This window comes from Rutidosis leptorrhynchoides, chromosome 6, assembly GCF_046630445.1.
Source record: "Rutidosis leptorrhynchoides isolate AG116_Rl617_1_P2 chromosome 6, CSIRO_AGI_Rlap_v1, whole genome shotgun sequence".
NCBI classification, from domain to species: domain Eukaryota; kingdom Viridiplantae; phylum Streptophyta; class Magnoliopsida; order Asterales; family Asteraceae; genus Rutidosis; species Rutidosis leptorrhynchoides.
Window position 1 is genome coordinate 332817985 of NC_092338.1, and position 20061 is coordinate 332838045.

The window sequence follows — 20061 nt, forward strand, 5'->3', positions numbered from 1 at the left end:
TAGGGAGTTTTGATGTAATAGTTGGCATGGACTGGTTGAAAGAAGTGAAAGCAGAGATCGTTTGTTACAAAAATGCAATTCGTATTATACGAGAAAAAGGAAAACCCTTAATGGTGTACGGAGAAAAGGGCAACACGAAGCTACATCTTATTAGTAATTTGAAGGCACAAAAACTAATAAGAAAAGGTTGCTATGCTATTCTAGCACACGTCGAGAAAGTACAAACTGAAGAAAAGAGCATCAATGATGTTCCCGTCGCAAAAGAATTTTCCGATGTATTTCCGAAAGAATTACCGGGATTACCCCCACATCGATCCGTTGAATTTCAAATAGATCTTGTACCAGGAGCTGCACCAATAGCTCGTGCTCCTTACAGACTCGCACTCAGCGAGATGAAAGAACTGCAAAGCCAATTACAAGAACTTTTAGAGCGTGGTTTCATTCGACCAAGCACATCACCGTGGGGAGCTCCTGTTTTGTTTGTCAAGAAGAAAGATGGTACATTCAGGTTGTGTATCGACTACCGAGAGTTGAACAAACTTACCATCAAAAACCGCTACCCACTACCGAGAATCGACGACTTATTTGATCAACTACAAGGCTCGTCTGTTTATTCAAAGATTGACTTACGTTCCGGGTATCATCAAATGCGGGTGAAAGAAGATGATATTCAAAAGACTGCTTTCAGAACACGTTACGGTCATTACGAGTTTATGGTCATGCCGTTTGGTTTAACTAATGCACCAGCTGTGTTCATGGACCTTATGAACCGAGTGTGTGGACCATACCTTGACAAGTTTGTCATTGTTTTCATTGATGACATACTTATTTACTCAAAGAATGACCAAGAACACGGTGAACATTTGAGAAAGGTGTTAGAAGTATTGAGGAAGGAAGAACTGTACGCTAAATTTTCAAAGTGTGCATTTTGGTTGGAAGAAGTTCAATTCCCCAGTCACATAGTGAAGAAAGAAGGTATTAAGGTGGATCCAGCAAAGATAGAAACTGTTGAAAAGTAGGAAACCCCGAAAACTCCGAAACACATACGCCAGTTTTTAGAACTAGCTGGTTACTACAGAAGGTTCATCCAAGACTTTTCCAAAATAGCAAAACCCTTGACTGCATTAACGCATAAAGGGAAGAAATTTGAATGGAAGGATGAACAAGAGAAAGCGTTTCATTTATTGAAGAAAAAGCTAACTACGGCACCTATATTGCCATTGCCTGAAGGGAATGATGATTTTGTGATTTATTGTGACGCATCAAAGCAAGGTCTCGGTTGTGTATTAATGCAACGAATGAAGGTGATTGCTTATGCGTCTAGACAATTGAAGATTCACGAACAAAATTATACGATGCATGATTTGGAATTAGGCGCGGTTGTTTTTGCATTAAAGACTTGGAGGCACTACTTATATGGGGTCAAAAGTATTATATATACCGACCACAAAAGTCTTCAACACATATTTAATCAGAAACAACTGAATATGAGGCAGCGTAGGTGGATTGAATTGTTGAATGATTACGACTTTGAGATTCGTTACCACCCGGGGAAGGCAAATGTGGTAGCCGACGCCTTGAGCAGGAAGGACAGAGAACCCATTCGAGTAAAATCTATGAATATAATGATTCATAATAACCTTACTACTCAAATAAAGGAGGCGCAACAAGGAGTTTTAAAAAAGGAAAATTTAAAGGATGAAATACCCAAAGGATCGGAGAAGCATCTTAATATTCGGGAAGACGGAACCCGGTATAGGGATGAAAGGATTTGGGTACCAAAATTTGGAGATATGAGAGAAATGGTACTTAGAGAAGCTCATAAAACCAGATACTCAATACATCCTGGAACGGGGAAGATGTACAAGGATCTCAAGAAACATTTTTGGTGGCCGGGTATGAAAACCGATGTTTCTAAATACGTAAGAGAATGTTTGACGTGTTCTAAGGTCAAAGCTGAGCATCAGAAACCATCAGGTCTACTTCAACAACCCGAAATCCCGGAATGGAAATGGGAAAACATTACCATGGATTTCATCACTAAATTGCCAAGGACTGCAAGTGGTTTTGATACTATTTGGGTAATAGTTGATCGTCTCACCAAATCAGCACACTTCCTGCCAATAAGAGAAGATGACAAGATGGAGAAGTTAGCACGACTGTATTTGAAGGAAGTCGTCTCCAGACATAGAATACCAATCTCTATTATCTCTGATAGGGATGGCAGATTTATTTCAAGATTCTGGCAGACATTACAGCAAGCATTAGGAACTCGTCTAGACATGAGTACTGCCTATCATCTACAAACTGATGGGCAGAGCGAAAGGACGATACAAACGCTTGAAGACATGCTACGAGCATGTGTTATTGATTTCGGAAACAGTTGGGATCGACATCTACCGTTAGCAGAATTTTCCTACAACAACAGCTACCATTCAAGCACTGAGATGGAGCCGTTTGAAGCACTTTATGGTAGAAAGTGCAGGTCTCCGATTTGTTGGAGTGAAGTGGGGGATAGACAGATTACGGTTCCGGAGATAATACAAGAAACTACCGAGAAAATCATCCAAATTCAACAAAGATTGAAAACCGCCCAGAGTCGACAAAAGAACTACGCGGACAGTAAAAGAAAAGATATAGAGTTTGAAATTGGAGAGATGGTCATGCTTAAGGTTTCACCTTGGAAAGGCGTTGTTCGATTTGGTAAACGGGGGAAACTAAATCCAAGGTACATTGGACCATTCAAGATTATAGATCGTGTCGGACCAGTAGCTTACCAACTGGAGCTACATCAACAACTCGCGGCTGTACATAACACTTTCCACGTCTCAAATTTGAAGAAATGTTTTGCTAAAGAAGATCTCACTATTCCGTTGGACGAAATCCAAATCAATGAAAAACTTCAATTCATTGAAGAACCCGTCGAAATAATGGATCGTGAGGTTAAGAGACTTAAACAAAACAAGATACCGATTGTTAAGGTTCAATGGAATGCTCGTAGAGGACCCGAGTTCACCAGGGAGCGTGAAGATCAGATGAAGAAGAAATACCCGCATTTATTTCCAGAAGATACGTCAACACCTCCAACTGCTTAAAATTTCGGGACGAAATTTATTTAACGGGTAGGTACTGTAGTGACCCGAACTTTTCCATGTTTATATATATATATATATATATTAAATGAAATTGTTATTTACATGATTAAGTGTTTCCAACATGTTAAGCAATCAAACTTGTTAAGACTTGATTAATTGAAATAGGTTTCATATAGACAATTGACCACCCAAGTTGACCGGTGATTCACGAACGTTAAAACTTGTAAAAACTATACGATGACATATATATGGTTATATATATAGTTAAAATGATTTTATTATAAGTATGTATCTCATTAGGTATTTTAACAATGAGTTATATACATAAAAATGAGACTATTAATTTAAGAAACTCGAAAACGATATATATAACGATTATCGTTATAACAACGTCTTACTAGGTACATATGAATCATATTAAGATGTTGATACACTTGGTTAATTATGTTAAATGATAAGTAAATATATTATTAAGTGTATTAACAATGAAATACATATGTAAAAAATAAGACTACTAACTTAATGATTTCGAAACGAGACATATATGTAACGATTATCGTTGTAACGACATTTAACTGTATATACATCATACTAAGATATATTATATATCATAATATCATGATAATATAACAATTTAACATCTCATTTATTATAATAAACAATAGGTTAACAACATTCAACAAGATCGTTAACCTAAAGGTTTTAAAACAACATTTACATGTAACGACTAACGATGACTTAACGACTTAGTTAAAATGTATATACATGTAGTGTTTTAATATGTATTCATACACTTTTGAAAGACTTCAAGACACTTATCAAAATACTTCTACTTAACAAAAATGCTTACAATTACATCCTCGTTCAGTTTCATCAACAATTCTACTCGTATGCACCCGTATTCGTACTCGTACAATACACAGCTTTTAGATGTATGTACTATTGGTATATACACTCCAATGATCAGCTCTTAGTAGCCCATGTGAGTCACCTAACACATGTGGGAACCATCATTTGGCAACTAGCATGAAATATCTCATAAAATTACAAAAATATGAGTAATCATTCATGACTTATTTACATGAAAATAAAATTACATATCCTTTATATCTAATCCATACACCAACGACCAAAAACACCTACAAACACTTTAATTCTTCAATTTTCTTCATCTAATTAATCTCTCTCAAGTTCTATCTTCAAGTTCTAAGTGTTCTTCATATATTCTACAAGTTCTAGTTACATAAAATCAAGAATACTTTCAAGTTTGCTAGCTCACTTCCAATCTTGTAAGGTGATCATCCAACCTCAAGAAATCTTTGTTTCTTACAGTAGGTTATCATTCTAATACAAGGTAATAATCATATTCAAACTTTGGTTCAATTTCTATAACTATAACAATCTTATTTCGAGTGGAAATCTTACTTGAAATTGTTTTCGTGTCATGATTCTGCTTCAAGAACTTTCAAGCCATCCAAGGATCCTTTGAAGCTAGATCCATTTTTCTCATTTCCAGTAGGTTTATCCAAGGAACTTGAGGTAGTAATGATGTTCATAACATCATTCGATTCATACATATAAAGCTATCTTATTCGAAGGTTTAAACTTGTAATCACTAGAACATAGTTTAGTAATTCTAAACTTGTTCGCAAATAAAAGTTAATCCTTCTAACTTGACTTTTAAAATCAACTAAACACATGTTCTATATTTATATGATATGCTAACTTAATGATTTAAAACCTGGAAACACGAAAAAACACCGTAAAACCGGATTTACGCCGTCGTAGTAACACCGCGGGCTGTTTTGAGTTAGTTAATTAAAAACTATGATAAACTTTGATTTAAAAGTTGTTATTCTGGAAAAATGATTTTTATTATGAACATGAAACTATATCCAAAAATTATGGTTAAACTCAAAGTGGAAGTATGTTTTCTAAAATGGTCATCTAGACGTCGTTCTTTCGACTGAAAATGACTACCTTTACAAAAATGACTTGTAACTTATTTTTCCGACTATAAACCTATATTTTTTCTGTTTAGATTCATAAAATAGAGTTCAATATGAAACCATAGCAATTTGATTCACTCAAAACGGATTTAAAATGAAGAAGTTATGGGTAAAACAAGATTGGATAATTTTTCTCATTTTAGCTACGTTAAAATTGGTAATAAATCTATTCCAACCATAACTTAATCAACTTGTATTGTATATTATGTAATCTTGAGATACCATAGACATGTATACAATGTTTCGACCTATCATGTCGACACATCTATATATATTTCAGAACAACCATAGACACTCTATATGTGAATGTTGGAGTTAGCTATACAGGGTTGAGGTTGATTCCAAAATATATATAGTTTGAGTTGTGATCAATACTGAGATACGTATACACTGGGTCGTGGATTGATTCAAGATAATATTTATCGATTTATTTCTGTACATCTAACTGTGGACAACTAGTTGTAGGTTACTAACGAGGACAGCTGACTTAATAAACTTAAAACATCAAAATATATTAAAAGTGTTGTAAATATATTTTGAACATACTTTGATATATATGTATATATTGTTATAGGTTCGTGAATCAACCAGTGGCCAAGTCTTACTTCCCGACGAAGTAAAAATCTGTGAAAGTGAGTTATAGTCCCACTTTTAAAATCTAATATTTTAGGATGAGAATACATGCAGGTTTTATAAATGATTTACAAAATAGACACAAGTACGTGAAACTACATTCTATGGTTGAATTATCGAAATCGAATATGCCCCTTTTTATTAAGTCTGGTAATCTAAGAATTAGGGAACAGACACCCTAATTGACGCGATTCCTAAAGATAGATCTATTGGGCCTAACAAACCCCATCCAAAGTACCGGATGCTTTAGTACTTCGAAATTTATATCATATCCGAAGGGTGTCCCGGAATGATGGAGATATTCTTATATATGCATCTTGTTAATGTCGGTTACCAGGTGTTCACCATATGAATGATTTTTATCTCTATGTATGGGATGTGTATTGAAATATGAAATCTTGTGGTCTATTGTTACGATTTGATATATATAGGTTAAACCTATAACTCACCAACATTTTTGTTGACGTTTTAAGCATGTTTATTCTCAGGTGATTATTAAGAGCTTCCGCTGTTGCATACTAAAATAAGGACAAGATTTGGAGTCCATGCTTGTATGATATTATGTAAAAACTGCATTCAAGAAACTGATTTCGATGTAACATACTTGTAGTGTAAACCATTATGTAATGGTTGTGTGTAAACAGGATATTTTAGATTATCATTATTTGATAATCTACGTAAAGCTTTTTAAACCTTTATCGATAAAATAAAGGTTATGGTTGTTTTAAAAATGAATGCAGTCTTTGAAAAACGTCTCATATAGAGGTCAAAACCTCGCAACGAAATCAATTAATATGGAACGTTTATAATCAATATGAACGGGACATTTCACCCGTCGCGGCATTTTGATGACTAAACCGTTTCTACCCCCATCCCGTTTTCTTATAAGCCGGTCAACGGTCAAAAGTCAGGTCAAATGCAGGAAAAATCGGGTCAACGCCGGTCAAAAGTCAGAAATTATGTTAAAATCGGTCATAAGTCGGTCAAATCAATCAAAATTGACTTAATTTAGTATTCCATTTTGTGTTATATTAACGCTAATAGCAATTATAGGTACAAACTTGTCAACGAAGATTTTTTAGCTCTAAAATATGTGTAAATATATATTTATATATATAAAAGTCAACATTAGTCAACATTCGTTTCGACCCCGTCTCGGCTCCTTTTTTCCGTTGCGACGTTTTGAGGTCGCTACCGTTTCGGCCCCGTCTCGCGTCTTTTTCAACCTTGACAGAGATAGACAACAAGTTATTAAGCAGGTAGCCAGTGGCTCCTGCAACACAGGTTTAACGAACACAAGCAGGATATTTACATTCTATTTTTTTTTATTGTACTTTGTGTTGGGTACATAGAGTTGTAATCCCTTGAATCCAATAATTTGCTTGAAATCTAAAGTACCAATCAGAACGCGACATGTGGCGCAACAATCACGTGGGATTGAAAATAAAAATATTTTTTTCGAATTTTTTAAAAAATAATTAAAAAAAAAGAAATACCATGTCAAATCCAATCACATGTGATTGTAAAACCCAATCACATGTGATTGAAAAAAATTGATTTTTTTTTAAAAAATTTGAATTTTTTTTTTCAATCACATGTGATTGAATTTGACATACAGAATCACATGTGATTGATTTTTACAATCACATGTGATTGACATGCAGAATCACGTGATTTACTGCATGTCAAATCCAATCACATGTGATTGAAAAAAAACTATTTTTTGAAAAAATATGTATAAAAATGTGGAAAAAAAAATTCAATCTCATGTGATTGCCGCGTCACATGTTGCACTCTGATTGGTCCCTTGGATCTCAACTTAAAAGTTGGATTCATTTGAATATTCCTCTTGGCACATATTATATTGTATTGATATGTTTGTGATTTGGTGTAAGGCAGGAATGAGGGAGGAGTTAGTAAAGAAATGTTAAAGTTTTTTATGCTGATGTGACGCTAATTTGTGAGAGGAAAATTCTGTTAAGGACTGTTAAAATAGGGAGTGGTCTAATACCTTCTTGTTTTCCAGGTCATGGATATACATTATAATAATATACCCTTTACATTAACATATTAGTTAGAGATAAATTACCTGAAAAAGGTTACGTAAATTATATAAATATAAATTGTTAATGGAGTTAATATGATTTTTCTAATACCCAAAAAAGTAATGTGTTTTTTTTTTTTTTTTTTTTTTGTTCAAAAAGGATTATAATTTGAAAAGTATGAAATTGGGGTAATATTATCCAGCTGACAACCACGTCATCGCCATGTAAACGCCACGTCATCATCCTTTTTTTACAATTATAAAATTACATTATCTTTATAAGTTATTTTCGTATTTTGTGTTACTTTTTTTGGCTCATAGATTATTAAAGATTCATACATTTGTAATTTTAATTGAAATCCCGTTATTGAATTTAAATTGAAATTTAGTGTGAATTGAAAGTCCAATTAATTAAGTGTAAATCAATAGTCTGATTGTGAATATATGTTACCCTCATCAAACTCGTAACTTATTCACAGTCACTTAAACTAATATAGTAAAGTAATTTAGAATTGGACCCGTAGTTCATACTTAAATCGGACTAGTAAGTCATAGTAAGTTTCAAACTTAAATTCAGTAAGATATTTTAATCAAAATTATATATGCTTTGAGTTTATTGGTTTAAGACCCCATGAAGGTAATATAAAATTCAAAAATGCCCAATAAAAAAATGAAATATTTAATAATTGTCAAAAAGATGGTGATAATGTGGCGTCTACATGGCGTTAACCTGGCTACTAGGTTTGTGTGGGTTCAAATCCTTGGGGTGGGGGGGGGGGGAGTTTTCTCCAAAGTTGTGCATCTGGTATCCTTCATTCTGTGCGGGCCAAGCAGTTAATCTAAAGCATTTCGGGTACGCTTTGCGCAATGGATGCGAAATGTTTCTTCCTAACGGGTGTGTGAGTAGAAAATGAGAGAATTCGATGCCAAAATTGCTGTTCTAAAAAAAATGTACTAGTATTACAAAAAACAGTCTAATATCTTTCAATATTGTGGTTTAGGAAGTTGTATCTATTAAAAGAAGGCTCGATGATTGTTAGAATGTAGTTGTGATTAGCATTTATTATGTAGTTGGTAGTTATGCTTTTGTTGTGTTTAAAGGCTTCCGGGTCTTCTCTTGTATCTATATATTGAGTCTCGTAAGCACATTAGAAAGTGAAGCAATATAAATAAAGATGTAGTCTTTTGGATGTTTTGTGTTAATCATAATGTTCCTTTCTTTTGTTCTTATCTTTAGTTTTCGATTCTTGTTCTTTATCACATGGTATCAGAGCGGAGTGACATGGGTGTAATCATTGTGGCAGCGGGTGTTCAAACCGAGATGACTGTGAACGTGGCCAAGGAGGTCGGGGATCCTGGATGAGTCGAGATGGTGTTGAACGGGGTCCGTCGATAAAAAGCCACATTAATTGATACAAGTGCATGAATAAACCGATTAAAGGGGTTATTGTTGGAGCTAATCAATTAATTGTGTCTCACATCGGAAAATGAAAGAAACAAATGCTTGTATATAAGTTTAAGGGAACCTCCCTCTATCACCAATTGGTTTTAGAGAACTAAGGGACTCATGAGCTTATATGCATGGCATGTTGGTGGACCTAAATGCGATCATACAAATGATTGTTGGAGCTAATCGGTTAAGCGTGTCATACATCGGAAAATGAAAGAAACAAATGCTTGTATATAAGCTTAAGAGAACTTTCCCTATCACCAATTGGTTTTAGAGTACTAAGGAACTCATGAGCTTTACACATGGCATGTTGGTGGACCTAAATGTGATCCTATCACATGGTATCAAAGCGTTGTTGTTAGAGTTTGAGGATTTTGACGCTCATTTCTCGAATTTTCTTGTAATTTCTCGCAAAAATGTATATAAATAAACATATATTTATTTATATACATGTATTTATATTAAATAAAAAGCTAAAAAAGTCAACGTTCGAGATCTTCTCGAGATCTTTCCGCGATGCCGAGATATTCAAGAAAATGTCTAAACGTGATGTCTTCGAGATCCGAATTTCCCAACCTTAGCTACAACTTATATGAAAAGAAAGTAACTGATACATTAATAAAATAATATGTACGAACTACATAGAGTAATTTAGCGTCATGAACAGTAAAGTAGTTTCATAGAGTAATTTAGCGTCATGAACAGTAAAGTAGTTTCATATTTAGTATAAAAGATTAATAATAATTAATAATTAATTAATAATAATTAATAGTTATATTATATTATATTATAATAACTATAATTAGTAATTAATAATTATAATTATGGTTTTAAGTTTTTTGGTCTTGGCTTTGTGGATTAGCTTTTGTTATGTTTTGTTGTTTTTAGGTTTAGGTGGGTGTAATACTATAATATAATATAAAATGTTTAGTTGATTTATTATTAACTTCTTCTCAAATCTATAGTCCAGTATTTTTTTTTATTTTAAGATGTCTCAAATTAATTGTCCATTTTCATAAATAAAAAAGAATAAGAAAATTAAGTTTAATTTTTCCTATAATGTATGTGGATGGAATTAAAGGAGAAAAAATGTAAAACTGAAAAATCTATAGAAAGTAGAGTACGTTTATTGATATTTTTTTTAAACTATGTCTATTTTTATTGGGCACAATTAAATTGAAACTAGAGATTATTTATTTTATTTTTATAAAATAAAAGTACAGTAATTAGTTTGTTTCAAAACATGTGTATCGGCAGGGACATGTTAGCCATGTGTTGACACTGGAGTCTGGCGAAACACCATCACCCATTTACCCACAGCATGCCAGACCCGATAAACGAATCTGCATTGTCATTGTTTCAATCTTCACATACGTGTGACTAAAGAATCATTTGGGCCCGATAAAAATAATTTTTGATACAATTATTTGAAAAATTCTCACCCTAGTAGGAATCCAACACCCACCTCCCTTAAGGGGGTGAGTCATTCATTGGCCAATTCTTAGTACATTAATTAGTTAACAGAAGCATCCAGAATTCCACGTATGATCCTCACACACACATAAACTTGCAAACTATAAACTCGTATTTCTACCATCTTCACAACCCCCTTGTTGTACACAACTAATTTTAAAAAGAAACCCTAACCCTAGAACAATTAGCAACAAACGAACATAGACTCCGTAGTTGATCCTCACAACAATGGCGGAGCATTTGGCGTCAATTTTTGGAACCGAAAAGGATAGAGTTAATTGTCCTTTTTATTTCAAAATCGGAGCATGTAGACATGGTGATCGTTGCTCCAGACTTCATACAAAACCTAGCGTTAGTCCTACGCTATTGCTATCTAATATGTATCAGCGTCCTGATATGATCACTCCTGGTGTTGATGCTCAAGGTAACCCTATCGATCCTCGCACAATTCAAGATCATTTCGAGGTATCTCTAATCTTATGATTGATTGATTATGTAGTTATGAAATTGAGTCGACTCAGTAGCCGGTACCTTTCTGAGTCGAATCACATGATACAGTTACTGAGTTGACTCGTGAATTGATCGAGTGTAATCAGATTATACAAATCTCTGTTGATACAATTATACACATGCTAATGGACTGAATTTAGTTATGAGTCGAGTCGGTGATATAATATGAATTATTTGAAATGAAATTATTAGATTTTTAGTTGACTGAATTGACTCTGATTTTACTCCTTATTTTGCTGACTCAGAATCATATTGTGAATGCTTGTGATACTATATTACAATTTTTATGATAATTTGTAGGATTTTTATGAAGATCTGTTTGAGGAGCTGAACAAGTATGGGGAAATTGAAAGTTTGAATGTTTGTGACAACCTTGCTGATCATATGGTAAAATTACTGCCTCTATCTAGCCTTTATTGTATTCATTTTTGAAATATATTTATAATTTGTTGTTCTGCTGTCATGTATATCAGGTAGGAAATGTATATGTTCAGTTTAGGGAGGAAGAGTATGCTGCAAAAGCTTTGAAGAATCTTACTGGAAGATACTATGCTGGTATTATTTCCTTTTATATCCTTGATATATTGATATATTATGCTTATTGTATTTTTGAACTTTTGTTAATGGATTCGAGAACGTTCTGCAGGTCGACCTATCATTGTGGACTTCTCGCCTGTGACTGATTTCCGGGAAGCTACTTGCAGGCAATATGAGGAGAACACCTGCAATCGGGGTGGTTATTGCAACTTCATGCATCTTAAAAAGATTGGCAGGTTATTTTTTTATTACTACTTCATGTCTTCTCAATTTTAATTATCGTTAACAGTGAAGACTAGGGTATGCGAGAAATAATATGATGGTGTTTTAATCTGCATCTTGAGGCAGATTTTCATAATCAGAACATTTGTTTTTATATAATGGACTGTAGAAGATGGTGTTTGAATGTGCTTTTGTTGCTTTTTGTTGTTATTAATAAGACAAGATATAAGATGGTATCATGATCTATTTATCTAAACATTAGAAGGTGATTGGCGTGATATCAAGTTGCTGTTATCAGATAATCATATCTAAAACAACTCAATATATTGCAATCTTCTAATTTTGTATTTTTTTTCTTCAGGGAATTGAGGCGAGATCTATTCGGTAGGTACAGGAGAAGGCATAGCCGTAGCCGAAGTAGGAGCAGAAGTCCATATAGACATCGCAGCTATGAAGAGCGGGCCTACTACGGAAGCCGTGGTCATAGCCGAAGGTACGATGAAAGGGACAGGGATCAGGATGATTACTACAGTGAGAGTCGATCTAGGAGGCACCGGAGCACAAGCCCTCTTCATAGGAGAGAACACAGTAAAAACCTCAGTCCAGTTAGGGAAGGTAGTGAAGAACGGCGTGCTAAAATCGAGGAATGGAACAGGCAAAGGGAACAGGCAAAACTCAACGATTTTCACTAAATTGCTTGTGGGTTCATTTGTCTGGTTAGTCTTCTTTTTATACTGGCATTGTCGATTTTAAGATGAATCTAGAGGTGGTAATATGGGTGAGTCAGGTAACAGATAAGAGCGTTTGTCGATTTTCACCTGAATAACCTTTTATCCAAAAGGTTGAAATAGTTATTTGGTGTGTCAAACGTGATAAAATTGTGGTTTTATATATAGAGTGAGCTAGGAGGTTGTATGCGTCTCGTTTGGGGTAATTTTGGTAACCGTTACGAGATAAAAACAAGCCTGAATTGATTTATATATGAGTAGATGATTTGAATTTGCTACCTCGAGACACTAGACAGAGATTTCATCCTGTCCTCTAAACCACTATTATCGTTGTCCTAATGCCATTTCCACTGTGCAGGTGGTGTACAGGTTTAACATTTTATTGAATTTGTATTGTTAGAATTGTTTTCGGTGTTATTCGTGATTTATTTTTATAAGTATTATACATATACATTGCACTTCAAGCATCCTATAACATATTCACACTACATAGTTTCACTCTGGGTTATTTGTTGTTCCAGGGTGTTGTATACAGTTTTTGCCCAAAAAAAATAAAAAGGTAATAATAATAATAAATGTTACAAATCGTCTCTTCCAATAGTGTCCAATAATGGGTTGGCATCGAGTCATGTTTGATCATCTCTTGTTTTAGTTTATTACACCTCAAAGGGGATTCATTAGCAAGTAAACCTATTGACCACTTATTTTGAAGCTCAAAAACACAAATATCTGCCAGCCTTTAGTAACATATGTGTTGACTAATAGTCATAGAAAATTCATGCATACATATACATAGATACTTTATACGCTGCCTGCATTAAATTGTTGTTTTGCAGTCAGGTTCTATGTGATATGTGCACGCTTCAAGGCTAGGTGATTCATTTTGTGTTATACACATCCTTGTTAGGCTATCATATTGTTGCAGAGTAATTTTCAGATTTGCAGATCCCGGTTGTCCTGCTTCTAAAGAAGATTAAATTTCAAATTGTCTTACCCTGCTGTTTTTACTATAAATTTTGTTTACAGGTTCATTAACGGGAATTTGCAGGGGAAGAAGAGTTAACATTTTGTGGTGCTGCATCTAATGTCATTTGTATTGTAATGAATCAAGGGCCAGGATTAGTCAGTATATAAGTCTAAATGTATGTTGATATTTTCAGTTTAATTAGTAGTAATCTGGTCTTGTATGTTGATGGTGTTAGATTCTCAAGCTAAACACTTTACTGATTATGTGTTCTTAGATCTCATGAATCTGGTCTTGTAAGCAGGTTTAACTTCTTCGAATGTCAGTTTAATGTTTGTTTGGTTTTTACTTGAGGCACTGTAGCGGTAGTTAGTATCTTACATGCGAATTCACATTAACTAGTTGTAGAGTGTTCTATGAAGTTTTTGTTCGGCTTGATGGTCTGTGTATTCAAGCTGGCTTGTAAAAACAAGAAGCTTTTAGATGTACCTGATATCAACTTCACATTAGTACCTAATTTTAAAATGCACTTGGTCCTCTAACTGGATCTTGTGAATTAGCTAGCCTCGGTCTAATGCAACCAAGACGATGAATATAGACGTACTCGGGCCATGTACCACTACGAATTTAACCAGAAGTGATTCAAGTTGTCGAGTACTTTAACCCGTCTTTTTTTCACATGGCTTTTCCTTGTCCCAAAATTTTAACTAGAATTTGAGCCAAGTTTATTTTTTTTATTTATTTATTGATTTCATAACACATACACGATCATGGCATCATGTTGCAACACAATTATGCCAAATGGATAAACTATTAATCATTGTAGCTCAGTTGTTCAGCATTGAATTGTTCATCACTTTTCACTCACCAAAACTTGGATCAGTTATAAATAATTTCAATCTCAAGGAATATTGATTAAATTCACTACTCAACTCACTCAATTTGGGAACAAGAAAGCACAAAGATAAATAATGCATATAGATACTTAAACATCATTGAACAAAATTTTAAAGAAAACTTCCCCTTAAAACAATGTGTAGATCAATATCTTAAAACAAAAAGCAAGAACTTTTAAGATAGGAACAAAATTTGTGTTCAGGAAAACATCAAAAGCCAAGACCGATTCACCCTCTAAGATCGGTTGCCACTTTTCTTGCCCTTCTTGAAGTTTGGTTTTGAGTTAGGATGAGGGGTTGCTACATGACCACCTTTCTTCCCATCTGCATATAACAATAAGTCAATCATAAAATCAATACGGATGTGCATAACATTTTTTGGATATAAAAACATAACAAGTTTTACGCCATACCTGTTTTTTGAGGAGTGTTGGCTTTTCCATTTTGGGGACTTTTTGATTTTCCATTTTGTGGAGTGTTTGGTTTCGCTTTCTTAGCAGAACTTGGTGTTTTGGATACAGCTTCAGCTGGTCTTTTCACAGGTAAAACCTAGAAAACCAATACACGTTACATTAATAAACCTCATTTAACTAAATCAAATAGTTTGACACGTATAAATTAACCCAAAACAATGCAATGTAATCAGTTACCTTTGCTTCTTCTTCTTCTTCAGACTCGGAGTCATCTTCAGAATCATCCTCATCGTCAGAATCATCCTCATCATCAGAATCATCCTCAACGTCTACATCCATCGAGTCCTTCAAAGATGCCTTTGGCCGTGTACCTAAAAAGACAAGCAAATTAATTTCTAAAACTATACAAATATTCAAGCATAAAGCGTAATGTAAGCATGTAGATAATAATGTAACTACCATTACCGGCTAAGGCCATTTGTTCTTCCTCATCAGATGAATCTGAAACAAACACAAATTTTAACTAAGTATATAGGTATACATTAATAAATAAACTATATCCTTTTTAAAACCTTAAAAACAAAAAGATTATTCCATACAAGACTTACCAATATCAAAAGGATTATCCGTACAACCAAAGCAAAAGTCAAGGTAACAAGACTTACTAATATATAAATTAAATGATATTACATACCAAAATAAGCCATAAAAATATATAATAAGACACAAATTAGAGAAATTTATAACAAAGGATATTGAACTGGATTATCAGCAATGTATCCACAAAAGTAGACACTGCCGTCTTTCCATCCATGAGAAAGCTCCAAATCTTGCTCGAACACCAAATCAAACATGATTTGAGGCGCACGTTCGGATGATAGAGTCCCAACAACAAATTTTTTATTGCTGATGTTAACTCTCACAGGGACGTTTTCCGCCTTTTTCCCATTCTTTACCTCCCCAAGTGCAACCTTCATCAAAACATAAACACAAACATATTACCAAGTGTACCAAACAAAGCTAGAAATGATAAAAACACCTAACTTATACATAAATTGTAATTATTCTATATTTTATAGCACCTTATTTCATAGAACATATTATGAAAAACTAATATTAAGTAAATTATGTAACCTTATTACGAGTACAATACATGTAAGAGTTCAAAATAGTACTGTGGAGAAATAAGTCAATAAACATTTATTATGTTTAATTAATAATAAATACATATTACTGTAGTACTAATTTATAAAAACTTCTCACTAAATAGTTAGATTTAAATATGAATAGGATTAGGATGTAAAAAAGAAAATACAATTTTAGGCTATTTATATATTCAATCAATGGAAATCACATTTAAGTTACAAGCTATAACAAGATTTTTTTGTTACAAACACGGCTAATCATATAAATCATATAAATACACACAAATTATCATATTGATCATTGATCATATAAATAATACAAATGCATACAAATTGCAGTAACTAATTAACAATACCTGAGAAATATGAAGGAGCTTGAAATCATCAACGGTAACCTTAAGGCTTTCATTAGCTTTAACTTCAACACCTATATTCAAATTATACAAATTAAGAGTAATTAAACCTCCGGCATAAAAGTAGTATTACAACATGTAAGTTTAATTAGAAGAAGAAGAATATTACCCCAAAATTCCATTGCTGCTTAATTGGATGGAGAGGAAATGAAATAATTTGTGTTTAATTAGAAGAAAAAGGCGGAATGAAAGAACAGCAAAGTTTGAAAGATGATTCTTATAGGCGCAGTTGCCGCTAGGGTTTATGCCAGGGTTTTGGGAATTATCTCTTTTGGGCTTGGGCCGAATTTTTTAACCACGCTTATTATTGGACCTTGGTGTTATCTTTCTTATATATAATATAATAATAATAATAATAATAATAATAATAATAATAATAATAATAATAATAATAATAATAATAATAATAATAATAATTAATAATTAATAATTAATATTAATATTAATATTAATTAATAATTTAATAATATATTTAATAACAAAAGGTAAATTTGCTCACATTATAACTAGAAACACAATCTTAACCAAACATTACAAAAGATTCATTTGATCTCAACCCTTGATTAACTACTAACCTAGATTACGAGCTAATAATCCCATCATTGAATTGTTTGATTACACAATTACCTTTTTGAGCAAAAAGTAGCGGCCTTTTCTAAAAAAATAGGGGTTCAATTGAGTTGCTATTTGAGTGGCGACACAAACCAAAAAAACCCTAAATTCATCTCTACTTTACACCCAATGTTCGACTCCAGTACTGATTTCAACCAAACAATGATAAATCGATTCCAAGCCCTCTCTAAAATCATATCGTCCTATATGCAGCAAATTTGCAGATTCAATTTAATTGCTTTGTTATTGTTCTGTTTGAGCGAACAATTAAAACGTCGTTAGTTTCCATTCGATGACATCAATCGAATTGCTTTCGTATACATTCGAAAGTAACAATAGATTTGCGTTTGTATCCACTGCCTTTGTATTCATTCAAAATTATCACTCGAAAGGTAATGTTTTACATGATTTTTACTACAAGTATTTATATTGTTTTATATTGATAAATGTTTTACATTATTTTTACTACAAGTATTTATACGGTTTTATTTTTATTTGTAAGTTACATTTGAAATTGAGATTATCATTTAACTGAGTTTGATATATTTGATTTGAATCAGGTTTGGCAAAAATGGGTACCATCTATGATTCTGCTACAACCCTAGATCCATTTGGCACACGACAATTAGAACTTAACCCGGATATTTGTCAATACCGAAAATCAATACAGAGAATAATTAAAAACCAGGTATTTAACACTAGACTAGAAGTTGAGAAATCTTAAATACAAAGTAAATAGATGGTGTATATTACATATTATTGTAATTATTTTGTTTATAATTCCGCTTATGTGTTCACTATAGTTTGGTTTATGTGTTTATTGTTGATCAAACTTCCAGAGGATTGAGAATTTGCAGTGCTGATTCACTAAGGGAAAAACATATATGTCAAGGTAATCTGTTATGGAGTGTACATGTATGTTTGCGTATGTGTTATGCTTTACAATGAACTTATTATTTTTTTATCATATTCATTTTGTTTGTTTATCATATTTATTTTGAACTAACATGTGATCTATTAAAGGTTTTTCTAGAGTTGATTTGTTTAAAATTAAAATAACATATCTTGATGATAATTAATTACCCATAGCGATACCCTTTTTTGTTAAAAAATGTGACAGCTTAACTCTTTCATTGGAAGTATCCGCCTGCTTATGTTGCTCCATTTGAAGATGAGATGAATTAGCTTCATTTAGTAATGGCGTTACTACTGCTATTGAGCCAGCATATCCAGTTCTCGCGTGAATATATGTAATGGTTTGTCTATTACAAAGCTACTGTTTTAATTTATTTAAATTTGTGACTATTTCATACATACTCTTTCAAGCAGCACCTCAACCGTTCCAGTTAAGCTCAGGTTCAAAAGAGATGTTGCATATTTCACGTTGTACAGGGAGAACATTACCCATTATGAGAAAAGTGCCATCTCCTAATCTGAGGGTGTTTTTATATTTTTAAATATATATTGTCATTCTATACTTTTTATTTATATGTAAGTTTAATTTGAATGGTTTTATATTTGTTATGATTCATGTGTTTAAAAATTCTGTAGGTCAATCAAAATTTTCTACCTTCTTGACTGGAATGGTCGGGTCACACTCACAATCTTTTCTTACTCTTTTTGCATCTGCAAATGGTGCAACCCAGGAAACAACAGCGACATGTAGGGGAAAGTGTTGATCATTGTGAGAATATTTATAACAATAGATTGTTAGGAAACGGGTAATCCAAATTCCGACTTGGGTTAAGTCTTGATTTTAACCTATCATACTATCTTAAGGGTTTAACAAATATTGAAATGGCGTTTTTATTTTTTAAATCTCCAAGATAATCATACAATTGGAATCTATTTTGGCCCGTTAGCAGTTCATTTTGACCCATACCATAAATGTACACTTTGTCGCAAACATGTTTTACCCCTTAATAGGTTTATTTACTATAATATTGATTCCGATAGTTATCTAACATGTATAATCGGCTGCTTAATTTTTTTTTTTTTTATTACCATTTTGCAGGCTTTAAAGAGTTAAACTTCAGGGTTAGCTTTACTTCTTCGTCTAATTATTATTCTTACACGACTGTGTGTCAGCAACTACCTAAAGAAGTTAAAGGAACCTGTTACGGAGGAAACACATGCAAAATGACAGTAAAAGTCAATAATATCACAGAGTTTTTGAACATCAATGAGCTTATTATTCACATAAATCATTCAGTTACGATTTGCACCCATTGTAACAGTTGTTTGATCTACTGAATCACTTGCAAAGCGAAAACCCCGGTTATTGCTTAAAAGAAAAAGAATATGCAAAGGTGCAAAGTAAATTTGAGAAGTTAAAAGAGGGGTGGTGGTGGGAATGGTAAATAAATGAAATGGTAAAAATGTTCAAATTATTTATTTGATGATGCATGGTAAAAATGAAAGTGGTATACGGATAACTCTCTGATCAAAACTATATCGTAATTGGTTATTGTAAATTTAGATTTGAGTGTTTGATTTGTGAAAAAGAATTGGTCGAATGTTTTAACTCCAATAATTGTGTAAACCCCATTTGAAATCTGGATTCCAAGGGCGTAAAACAAACGATGAGATTAACCTTACTCGATTGGATCGAATAAGTTAATATCTTGAGTAAAAGTTAACTCTGATATTGACCGGAATCTCTATCCGAGTTGTATTTTCAGCTGAAGAATACTACAGTAAGGATTTTGGGCAGAGTAACATTAATGCATCCAGTGTTGTGTAATGAATGACTCTGCGGGTGTACTTATAGGTGTTCTGAGGGAATGATGACGTGTCACATGTATCTTTCATGGTTATAACAAACTTCACCAGATTCGAGGGCTGACGTGTCACCTGTCCCTTTTATTGGCATAACAAACAGATCTTAACAAACTTTTCTAGATTCATGGGCTGACGT

The 20061-nt window shown here is 33.2% G+C and overlaps 2 protein-coding genes and 1 long non-coding RNA gene across 10 annotated transcripts; 2 read left to right on the forward strand and 1 right to left on the reverse strand.

Annotated features, from left to right (window-relative positions):
• Window positions 1-10779: 10779 nt before the first annotated feature.
• On the forward strand, window positions 10780-13984 carry LOC139852062 (splicing factor U2af small subunit A-like). 3 transcript variants are annotated; one of them, XR_011760904.1, is made up of 6 exons: window positions 10780-11169; window positions 11515-11601; window positions 11688-11769; window positions 11861-11987; window positions 12335-13574; window positions 13728-13984. XR_011760904.1 is itself a non-coding variant. In XM_071841281.1 (6 exons), exons 1-5 carry the CDS (start codon window positions 10933-10935, stop codon window positions 12663-12665), a joined length of 864 nt encoding a protein of 287 aa, XP_071697382.1. In that variant the 5' UTR covers window positions 10780-10932; the 3' UTR covers window positions 12666-12689; window positions 13728-13984. The 3 variants fall into 3 exon arrangements, 2 of the variants coding, with proteins under 2 accessions (XP_071697382.1, XP_071697381.1); XM_071841281.1 differs by having other exon boundaries at window positions 12335-12689; XM_071841280.1 differs by having other exon boundaries at window positions 12335-13984.
• Window positions 13985-14632: 648 nt separating this feature from the next.
• Window positions 14633-16769, reverse strand: LOC139855722 (histone deacetylase HDT1-like). 2 transcript variants are annotated; one of them, XM_071844974.1, is made up of 8 exons: window positions 16642-16769; window positions 16476-16546; window positions 15731-15945; window positions 15583-15602; window positions 15434-15475; window positions 15212-15345; window positions 14975-15110; window positions 14633-14885 (listed from the first exon to the last, which is right to left on the reverse strand). In XM_071844974.1, the coding sequence occupies exons 1-8, from the start codon at window positions 16652-16654 to the stop codon at window positions 14797-14799; spliced, it is 720 nt and encodes a 239-aa protein (XP_071701075.1). In that variant the 5' UTR covers window positions 16655-16769; the 3' UTR covers window positions 14633-14796. The 2 variants fall into 2 exon arrangements, with proteins under 2 accessions (XP_071701075.1, XP_071701076.1); XM_071844975.1 differs by having other exon boundaries at window positions 14636-14885; window positions 15440-15475; window positions 16642-16760.
• Window positions 16770-17212: 443 nt separating this feature from the next.
• Window positions 17213-19505, forward strand: LOC139855736 (uncharacterized). Of its 5 annotated transcripts, none has more exons than XR_011761541.1 (4): window positions 17213-17536; window positions 17705-17832; window positions 17984-18865; window positions 19159-19505. It is a non-coding gene; the product is annotated as an uncharacterized lncRNA (long non-coding RNA). The 5 variants fall into 5 exon arrangements; XR_011761542.1 differs by having other exon boundaries at window positions 17984-18828; XR_011761543.1 differs by having other exon boundaries at window positions 17984-18806.
• The last annotated feature ends 556 nt before the right edge of the window (window positions 19506-20061 follow it).